Source organism: Pelophylax lessonae (genome assembly GCF_965119305.1).
Source record: "Pelophylax lessonae genome assembly, chromosome: 5".
NCBI lineage: Eukaryota > Metazoa > Chordata > Amphibia > Anura > Ranidae > Pelophylax > Pelophylax lessonae.
This window is the reverse complement of record NC_138772.1, coordinates 178,557,458-178,568,353: the sequence shown is the minus strand read 5'-3', so window position 1 is coordinate 178,568,353 and position 10,896 is coordinate 178,557,458. Positions and strand designations below refer to the sequence as shown.

General features: G+C 40.3%; 1 protein-coding gene across 2 annotated transcripts in view; it reads right to left on the bottom strand.

The window, feature by feature from the left end:
• Positions 1 to 5,264: 5,264 nt before the first annotated feature.
• MYRIP (myosin VIIA and Rab interacting protein) overlaps positions 5,265 to 10,896 on the bottom strand; it is a 738,605-nt gene continuing 732,973 nt past the window's right edge. For both annotated transcript variants that reach the window (XM_082258148.1, XM_082258149.1), the window contains 2 exons: positions 7,948 to 8,069; positions 5,265 to 5,829 (listed from right to left, as the gene is read on the bottom strand). In XM_082258148.1, the coding sequence (XP_082114274.1) occupies positions 5,797 to 5,829; positions 7,948 to 8,069 (155 nt within the window). In that variant the 3' untranslated portion in view covers positions 5,265 to 5,796. The remainder of the gene's footprint in view (positions 5,830 to 7,947; positions 8,070 to 10,896) is intronic.

Here is a 10,896-nt window from a genome sequence, read left to right as displayed (position 1 = left end):
ACTCTACTTCTGCTCAGATGACAACTCCAAATTTTGAATGTACCCTCACTTTCATTCCCCGTGACATTGGTGATCAGGACAGTTAGATAGAGTGAACATTCTTTACAGAGACACAGACAGCAAAAAACCTCACAGGGCGTTTAACCTCTCAACTCTATCCAAATCTAAAAAAAAAAGGTTTGGCTTTAGTTATACTTTATTTATAAGATAATGTATGTAACAGGCTTCGGTCAATCTTTTTGCAAGGTGGTATGAAGGTACAATTAGGTGTAAAATATTTGTAGTATCAATGAGGGAAACAATTGTTCTATTATTATTAAAAATGTACTTTAAATTTATATTCCTAGCTGCTGTTTGTGTGTTTTAAGGAATAATTCCAGGTATTTTATATTTCATACATAATTACATGCAACCATGTATATACCATACCTGTCCGATGCCCCTACAAGTAGAAAATCATTGAAGTAGACACTGCTACTCCAGTGATCTCCACTTGCTTTGGGTCCCATGCTGAGCGGCTCTTCTCCTTAATTGTAAAAACAGGAGGTAAGCTGCTCGACAAGGGCGCCCTTCAGGGAATGCTTTGCATATTCTGAATGAATGCAAAGTGTTCTCTGATGGACAAGATGGTCTTCACATACAAAAATTCTAAGCTGGACCAATATACTTTAAATAAAATACCCATGCCTGGAATTATTCTTTAAAGAATTATACTTGTTTAACATATAACATCTATTTATCATCAAGAATATTTCAAGAATATGGTATCTATTTTAGGACATCACTATATATCAGAATAAAACATTAGGGTAGATTTAATCAGATACCCCTGGCAAAGGATCTGGGCCTCAGCAATTGCAGGGTAGGGCTCGGGTTGAGTCTTATGCAACAGCAGTTTCTTTAGGCCTTGGACTCTAGCTTATATGAGGCAGTGTGTACAGCAAGCATTTATGAAACTTTCAGCAAACTTTTGCAAAGCTTTTTGCAAGATTTGAGTAACTTTCTTGAATAGAAATAATGGGAGAACAGAATATAATGGGAGTGCTGACAGTCACTTTAACCACTTGCCGACCACCCTATAGCAGTTTTACTGCTGCAGGGTGGCCACGCTGCACAGGCCCACATATATATATATACGTGATCCTGTACTTCTGGGTATCAGGCGTGAGTGCCAGCTCTCTCCCGCTATGATTCTACACAGCAGGAGCTGATCAGCAGGTCCTATGGACCAGATGTTCGCCGGCACCCACTGATCATTCAGTGCACATGCAGAACGGTGATCTGCCTATGTAAACAAGGTAGGTCGCCATTCTTTCAATAGGAAAGGCATTGATCCTGTGTTCCTGCAAACAGGAACATGGATCATTGCTTTCCTCTAGTAAAAGCACCTCCCACAGAGTTAGAAAACACTGGCTAGGCAAACACTTAACCCTTTGATCACCCTTGATGTTTAACCCCTTTCCAGCCAGTGTCATTAGTACAGCGACAGTGCATGTTTTTAGCACTGATCACTATATTAGTGTCACTGGTTCCCAAAAAAGTGTCAAAAGTGTCAGTTAGTGTCCCGACTGTCCACACCAATATCACAGTCCTGCTATAAGTCTCTAATTGCCCTCATTTCTAGTAAAAATAAATGTAAATAAAAATAAAAATATCCCATAGTTTGTAGATGCTATACCTTCTGAGCAATATACCCTGATTGGGATTTTTGTAGCAGAATACATATTGGCCTAAATTGATGAAGAAATTTGATTTTTTACATTTTTTTTTATTGGATATATTATATAGCAGAAAGTAAAAAATATTGTTTTTTTTTTAATTGTTAGCCTGTTTTTGTTTATAGCGCGAAAAATAAAACCCGCAGCAGTGATAAAATACCACCAAAACAAAGCTCTATCTGTGGGAAAAAAAGGACATACATTTTGTTTGGGTACAGCGTTGCACGTGCAATTGGCAGTTAAAGTGACACAGTGCCGTATCGCAAAAAATGGCCTGGTCATGAAAGGGGTAATTCCTCGGGAGGGCAAGTAGTTAATCAAGTTGCTAGCAGGCTTTTGACAAGCTTCATAAAGTGCAGGTACTTTAACCGTTTGCCGACCACCGCAAGTACATATACTGCGGCGGTCAGCCCCGGCCAGGCAAAGTGACGTATGGGTACGTCACTCGCCTGTCACTTGCTTGTGAGCCAATAGCGGGCGAGTGCGCGCCCGCCCCGGCTCGTTCCCTGGGAAGTCAGTTCATGTGACCGGTGGACCCGATGTCCGCCGGTCACTCGCGATTGTCCGCCGTGAAGGGAGAAAGGCAGGCGGCTAATGTAAACAAGCCGCCTGTCATTCTCCCCTGTGTAGGAATAGTGATCATACGGTTCTACTATGTAGGACCGTTGATCACTGTTCCTACACCAGTAGCCATGTCCAATCACAGTTAGAAGCACGCCCCTAGGGACACACTTAACCCCTCCTTCCCCAATAAATTTAACCCCTTCCCTGCCAGTGTCATTTTGCAGTAACAGTGCATATATATAGCACTGATTACTGTAGTAATGTCACTGGTAACCCCAAAAGTGTCAAAAATGTCAGTCAAGGGTCCGATCTGTCCAACGCAATGTCGCAGTACCGCAAAAAAAATCGCAGATCACCACCATTACGCGTTAAAAAAAACACCAAAAATGACAGAAATCTTTCCCTTAGTAAACGCAATAACTTTTGCGCAAACCAATCAAAATACGCTTTTTGCGATTTTTTTTTACCAAACATATGTAGCATAAAACAAATTGGCATAAAATGTTAAAAAATTTTGATTTTTACATTCTTTTTGGGGGAATTTCATATAAAAAAATGTGAAAAATATTGTTGTTTTTGCAAAATTGACGCTCTTTTTTTGTTTATAGCGCAAAAAGTAAAAATCACACAGGGGAGCAAATACCACCAAAAGAAAGCTCTGTTTGTGGGAAAAAAAGGACGTCAGATTTGTAAAGGTACAGCGTCGCATGACTGCGCAATTGTCCAGTTAAATTCACGCAGTGCTGAATCGCAAAAAAAACCCTGGTCGGAATAGGGGTAAAATCTTCCGGGGCTTAAGTGGTTAAGAAGCTACAAAAAAATCTTTCCAAAAGATATAGAAATGCTTGTAAAAGCTTACTTTACACACTGCTCTTATACAAGTTGAAGCTCATGTCAACAAGTCCTCCACCATGAGTACCTGCAATATTTCATAGAAATAAGTTGATATGCTGGATGTTCCACAGCAGAGCTGTGCTGGCTAATTTTCCAATGCTTAACAGATCACATAACCAAGTGCAAGGGAAGCATCTCTGATCCCTGCACAGCTCTGCAGTAAGGGACCCACCACCATCAACTCCACTCTACATTAGTGTGAGTTTAAAGTAGGTCAGTAAAGTGGTTGGGGCCCTGATCCATGACAAAAGGCATATGAAGATAGATGATAGACAAATAATGATCCAACAAAAGTGTGAAGGTGCTAAGAGGAAATATTGAACAGTCTGGGTGCCAGTCTGTCAGTCAAGTGCCCACACCATCATTACAATCCATGATCATTGGCCTTATTTTCCAGTATTTCCTCCTTTTTACTATTAGTAGAAACTCTAATGAAGAGAGATCTGTGAGCCCCTGAAATAAGTTGGTTGTACCTACTGACATTTTATCAAGATTAATACATTTTTTGGACCATTTATAGACTTGTGATGCTCTCTTCCTTTACACTTTTCATGGATTATTCTGGGGAACCATAGGGCTATCTTGTTGATTTTCAAGATCATACTTGTCTTTGGGTCCCGCACTCCTTCAAGCAATGACAAGGAACAATAGACTACTGAACAGCTGAAAGACAAATTACAAGGATATTCCTTGCTCATTATCATTTGTCTGTTGTCACTTGATAATAAGATTATAGTCCAATCAATGCAAATGGATGATTGTATCTAAGTTTGATGAAAGATGGTCTGACATATTTTAATGATGTCCCAAAACTGAGGACAGTAGAAAAAACCATGCACACCATCCATTCCAACATTTCTATGCTAATGCTCTTTCATTTGTAATAAGTTTTAGATTATTTCTGTACCAGACAACTTAAACTGATATACCACCTTGTGTTTGGATTGAGTGGGTAAAAATTAGACCCTGTGTCACATTTATGTACCAGACAACTTAAACCGATATACAACCTTGTGTTTGGATTGAGTGGGTCAAAATTAGACCCTTTGTCACATTTATATTGCTGTCTGTGTTCCTGTTGGGAAGGCTCACCTTTCTATTTGTCCTTTTCAACATTGTCATTCAGACAGAAAATGAAGGGAAATCCTTCATTTTAGAAATATCCCTCGACCAAAAGAGGAGAGGAACCTTCCAACGGTGATATCTGTTGTTGTGACAATCATCTAAGAGGGATCCTCTCAATCTACGGAGTTTAGGGAGTTTTCCTCTCATTTCTTTCTCAATAACAGTGCACAGACAGCAAACAGTAAACTGGCATGGATTATATTCCTTATTTTTTGGCTCTACATACACTGAGGGGAGGGGGATCACACAAGATCCACACAAATGTCACTCAGGATTCCAACATTTTTCCAATCAGAAAACTGTGTGAATCTTTGGTGAAAGCTGTGTGCATCTTGTGTAAATGCAATTATGAATAGACTCCTAAAAGGCCTTATGTACACTGGGTGTTTAGCCCCTGTGTATGAGATTTCAGCATTTTTGTGCGTGTGGAACACACAGGTGTACCATCCAGCCCCAAGGCTTTGAGAGGCTGAAAACTGCTACGGCCGGGTGGGGCTTGTAGTACACCAAGTGATACTATCGTTTAGAGCAGTATGCACCAAAGGCCAAATGCCCAGAATGCAGGAAGTCTGTGTTCTGGTCAATAACCCTTAGGTGCATACTTCTCCATCTTTCAGCCTCTTCTAGAGTTTTACAGGCTGCCACCAACGGGGCTCTGCTTTCCACTTGCATGAAAACACTGGAATATTATGCCCAGGGGAAAAACATAATGTGTGCAGAAGGCCTAAGTGTTATGGGATGGGGGAAATGGGGCCAAATTAAGCTAAATAGAAATAATGGGCATATTACCTTTTTATAGGGCAGGTTACAGTGAAAACGAAAGCATCTAAATGGTTCCCATTGCAACAGCCCCTTAAATTTTTTATTTTTATTAAAAATTTTCCCCAGTGTTTTTATGTTATTATAATTACTGCATCCATCATGGGTACTGAAGAGAACATTGCACAAAAAAAAATGTGTATGCATACTTGTACAAGTATATCTCCTCATGGACTTTGAATGTGACTATGGAAGGCAATTACATACCAGAAGTATCTTACTTCAGTAGTCAAATTGCATATAATAGAAAACAGTACAGTATCCATATAAGACCCCCAGATACATTTTTGAAAACACCTTTACAACATAAACATTTGCTCGTTTTTCATTTAATTTGGTATATGAATACGTCAAAAATGAAGAATACAAAAACAGTTTTGGACACATTACTTGTAGTACAAGGATGGAAATAAAAAAGTGCATAATAAAACAGAGAGCCTTTCTTGAAACTCAGTAACCTTTTCCTGGTGTCTCCGAAGAACTTAAGGCAGAGTTCCAGTTAGACCATAATGTTGACCATTCCCAGTGAGGTATCTGAACAAAGCCTGATGATATAGGCATTGTAACATCACACAAGGGTCTGTTTCTTTTATGGATAACATAATGGCTGTCAGATAAAGGCACTGTTGTGTACAGCTTTAGGCATCATACTTTTTGGCAGTATAAATTTGGGTCTTTAATACATTATGGTTGAGCCTTTAGTGGGTTCCTGAAAATAAAATTTCAAAAGAGAATAACAGGTTAGAAAAAAGTGCCATTTTGTATTGTTGGTGAATATTGTACAGCGGTAATGACTGCCTTTTTCTACTCCTCATTTTAGATCAGTCCCTGTTTTTCCTACTAGGTACTGTAAGGCTGGCCATGCACAGCAAATTTCAGGAAAGAAATTTGCTCGATTTCCTCATTAACACAGACAGTGTGGATGTAGGAATCTCTCCTGCCAGGCCATTGTCTTCTCTCAGCGGGGAGGGGGGTCAGGGGAGCCATCCCCGGGGAGCCATCCCCACCAGGAGAAGACAGTGATTAATCGCAAGAGAATCTGGCGGGCTGGTTATACCCAAGCTGATTGATCAATCAACTTGGTACATTCAGCTTGCCCATTAAAGGAGATGTATGGGAATCAGTTTTTTCCCCAGTTATACTTACCTAGGTGGATAAAACACTGGTTCCCCTGCGCCTCTACACTGAGAACTGAGCAATCGAAAACCGCCAATCGCTCGGTTCTGACAGCTCCCCAAGCAGAGAGCTGCTAACTGTCAGTCAGCAGCTCTCTGCTCTGCCCCCTCCTCGCTCATTGGAGCGCTGGGCTGTGGAGGGGCGGGGAGCGGCAAGCTCAGGCTCCCAGCGGCTCGCTGAGAGGCTGAGCTGGGTGTCAGTCCAGGCACCTGGCAGATCCCAACTCTGCGGTCATGATGACGTGGTGCCTCGACTGACATCTGTGACATCAGCAGAGAGCGGATTTCAGACCGCTCTCTGCTGAAAACGGGTCACAGGAGTGCAGAACCAACTGTACTCCTGTGATCCATGGGAGATGTACAGCCAAACGACCTTTGACTGTACTTCTCCTTTAACAGTTTTAATCTTGGCCGGTTCAGCAGGATTCAAACCGGGTATAGCTAGTCTAAATCATACAAAAAATATTATCCCTTGTTTCCCTAAAAGAGTGAAATTTGCTTCACTAACTAGATACTTCACTAACTAGCACCGTGCATATAGCATATATGTAAATAATCTGTGCATTGTGGTGCAAATGCATATTTTGTTTTAGATCCACCTACACCTTTTAAAAATATTCATGTAGAAAAGATTGATGGAGATAGATAGTTTAAATACCTGTTTTAAAAGTTATAAAAGCATGGCAGGAAAAAGTATCACATGGTCAGAAAAGTGATTCTACTGTATGTTCTAGTTATGCCAGTTATGCCAATAATGTTAGTAATGTCACTTGATTTGGGCACCCAGGCAATTGCACATGGCGAGGCCTGTTCTGAGCGGAACATGGCCTGTTAAACTGCTGTTTGATCTTGGCCACTGTGCTGCAGCTCAGTTTCAGAGTCTTGGCAATCTTCTTCTAGCCCTAGGCCATCTTTATGTAGAGCAACAGTTCTTTTTTTTCAGATTCTCAGAGAGTTCATTGCCATGAGATGCCATGTTGAACTTCCAGTGACTAGTATGAGGCAGTGAGAGCGATAACACCAAATTTAACATACCTGCTCCCCATTCACACCTGAGACCTTGTAACACTAACGAGTCACATGACACCGGGGAAGGGAAAAATGGCTAATTGGGCCCAATTTGGACATTTTCACTTAGGGGTGTACTCACTTTTGTTGCCAGTGGTTTAGACATTAATGGCTGTGTATTATTTTGAGGGGAGAGCAAATTTACACTGTTATACAAGCTGTACACTCACTACTTTACATTGTAGCAAAGTGTCATTTCTTCAGTGTTGTCACATGAAAAGATATAATAAAATATTTACAAAAATGTGAGGAGTGTATATATATATATATATATATATATATATATATATATATATATATTATTTCTATTTTAAACTGAATGGGTTGTTTTACAAGGTGAGTCTCAGCGGTTCCTAGTGCTGTCCCTACTCCAACAGTCTGAACCCTACTATGAAAAGGGTTACAGGAGATTGACATCAAGACAGATTCAGGGACTTGCACTAGTTTCATTGAAAAATCCAATTAATATTTTAATGAATAGATAACTGCAATAATTAGCATTTTCTGATATCTTGCATTCAACTTTAATGTCTTTGTATTGTACAAACAGCAAACCTAATAAGGATAATAAGGATATTACTCACCATGACTTCCTTAGCCGTACTCTTCCATTCTCTAGATCTTTGAGTTAAAGATCCCTGTAGCACAAAATTTCTGTTGAATGCCTTTAGTGCATTCACTGCTGGATGTTCTGGAAGTTCTTCATCTTTACACAAATAAAAAGAGAAAGAAACAACATTTAAAGTGATATTACACCCTCCATTTTTAAGCACTGAATAAATCACTTTCTGAGTACAATAGTGATAATATATTATACCTGCCTAAACTGGTGCCATAATCACTGCCCCAGGTTTCTTGTTTCAGTGTGGCTCCTTTCCCTTGCAGAATCATATGGAGTCACCCTTGCAGGCAGAGAGAGACTAGAGTTGTCTCCCTACACGTTGTAAGAGAATGATGACAGAATCTGAGGATCTCCTAAACGGTGCATTTTTAGGAGATATTTACAGTACCTATAGGTAAGCCTTTTATAGGCTTACTTATAGGTACAAGTTACAGAGGAAGCTTTACTTCCTCATTAAGCAGTTACAGGAACAATCATTGTTCCTTTTGGGATAAAGGTTTTACAAAAATGAATAAAAGCTGAGCAGTATAAGCACCCCTGCCAGTGTTAAATGGTTTGTCACAAACCTCTAACTGTTAAATCTGCAGGAAAGCTTGTGCAATAGACTTACTGGCTGGATCATCAGGTGAAAATTTAAGAAAAAAGAACTCTAAACTTCAGGACTGCCGCTTTACACATCTAATTAGCTTTAAAGTGGGGCTTCACCCAAAAGGGGAACTCCACTTGTTGAGGCTGTGAATTTGCAAGGCTTCACTTCCTGTTTCCCTTAGTGAAGGTGCCGGCGTCTGCACCCAAAGCTGATTGACAAATTGACTAGGGGTGCGGACATTGCGGGATCCCTGGACAGGTTGGTGTCCCTATATTAAAAGTCAGCAGCTACAGTATTTGTTGCTGCTGACCTTTCATTTTTTTTTTTTTTTGCAGGCTGGAACTCCTCTTTAAAATCACACAGCCAGATAAGAAGTCCAACTGCAAATTAAGTTTTGATCAACAAGATACAGGCTTGTGAATAATTAGTGACAATCTTCCTTTTTTTTTCTTTTCTTCAAATACTTGACCTTAATGCGGCTTATAGCCTGTATCTATTACATTAACTTATTTATTCAGTTTATTCTGTCATCACTCTCTTACAAATATAGATTTCTATCTGCCCTCTGGTTCACGAGTTCCCCTGTGTCCGCCCCAAGCCGAGCTTTGTTGAATGCTTTTTAAAGAGAAGGTATTCCAGTAGTGGGTATTCCCATGATAAGTTGTGTTTAACACGTATATGGTTATTTGTCTTTATCTATTATTAATACTGATTTTGTTTATTTTAAGATAACGTGTACCTTTGTATCTACAAGGTCTTGATAAAGCATATTACGAAACGCGTCGATCCTTGATACAGATGCACCTTCTCTTTGTTTACATCCAAATAAAGTGGTTTGCTGTCTGTCATTATTCATGTGACTTGTATTTTTCATATCATATGTACACATCCTTTATTGGGCTAACCTTTCACTGATGAGGTTAATCCTCTATTTTTAACATGTTTTGTTTTTACTGTACTAATAATAAAATGTAATTTTTATTTTTCATATTGGTATCTTTACTCTGTCTCATGTATGTGCCTTTAAAGTCCATTTTATACAGATGTCTGTTTAAAACATCTGTCATCTCCAATTTTGCTCATTAGGATTATGGCATGCTCATGTAAGCTCTTATTTTCCACCTGGCTCTCAGTTTCTTGTAGTGCACAGAGAAAAAAATAAAGCAGGTGATTTTTTAGGTCTGAACAAACAAACAAATTCACCTGCGCTCAACAGAGATATGGCGGCGTTAAGTCTCTATGGATCCGGGTATATGCACAGATTTTGCTGCCCTAGGGTCAGGGGAAACCCGATGGAAACACTGTATAAAGAGGGCGCACCGACCTTGTACATTACCAAAATGGAGTGTATTAAAATGAAATAAGAAGAGATATACTCACAAACACAAAAATTCTTAAAAGCATGTCGATCCACAATGGACCCAAAGCAACCGGGTCACCAGGATAGTGTCCAGCACGCCGGATAACCTTCCAAGTGGCTGACGAGTTTCTAGGGGAGATACCCTCTTCTTCAGAGCCCTGAAGAAAATGGGTCCATTGTGGATCGACATACTTTTAAGAATTTTTGTGTTTGTGAGTAAATCTCTTCTTATTTCATTTTAATAAACTCGATTAAGGTTGGGGCGCCCACTTTTTGTTTTTTATACAGATTTTTTAGGTCTGTCAATATGTGTGTGAAAACGTGTGTACTGCATCCTTAAACTGAGGCGCTCTGTGCAATAAATATGTTTTTTTAGCAAAGAATGCTAATTCTTAAGTGCACCAACCCATAGCAACCAAACAGGATCAACGTTATCTAGTCTGATTAATAAGGGAGTTCTAATTGGTATTCTGGATTGGATTTAATAACTAGCCAAAAATGTGAATGGAACCAGTAACACTCATTTTCATAACAGATTTGTCCAGAAATAAGGGGCATAGGAACTCAGAGTGGTTACCTAGCACCCTTAAAGCGGAGCTCCAAAAGGGAAAGCTCTGCTTGTTTGCACCCTCCCCCTTCACTGCCACATTTGGCACTTTTTGGGGGGGAGGGAGGAGCGGGTACCTGGTTTTGACCGGCACCCGCTCCCACTTCTGGGTAAGATCCCAGATCTACGACATTTCTGGCCCCTCCCCCTTCCTCCTGCTGCTGCCTTCTGGGACACACAGGGGTGCCAGAAGACAGCAGGACCATTCAGAAAGCGCAGCGCAACGCTGTAGGAAACAGGCTGTAAAACTGCAAGGCTTCACTTCCTGTTTCCCTTAATACAGATGCCAGCACCTGCACCCAAAGCCGATTGATGAATCGGTTAGGGGTGCCGACATCGCAGGATCTCTGGACAG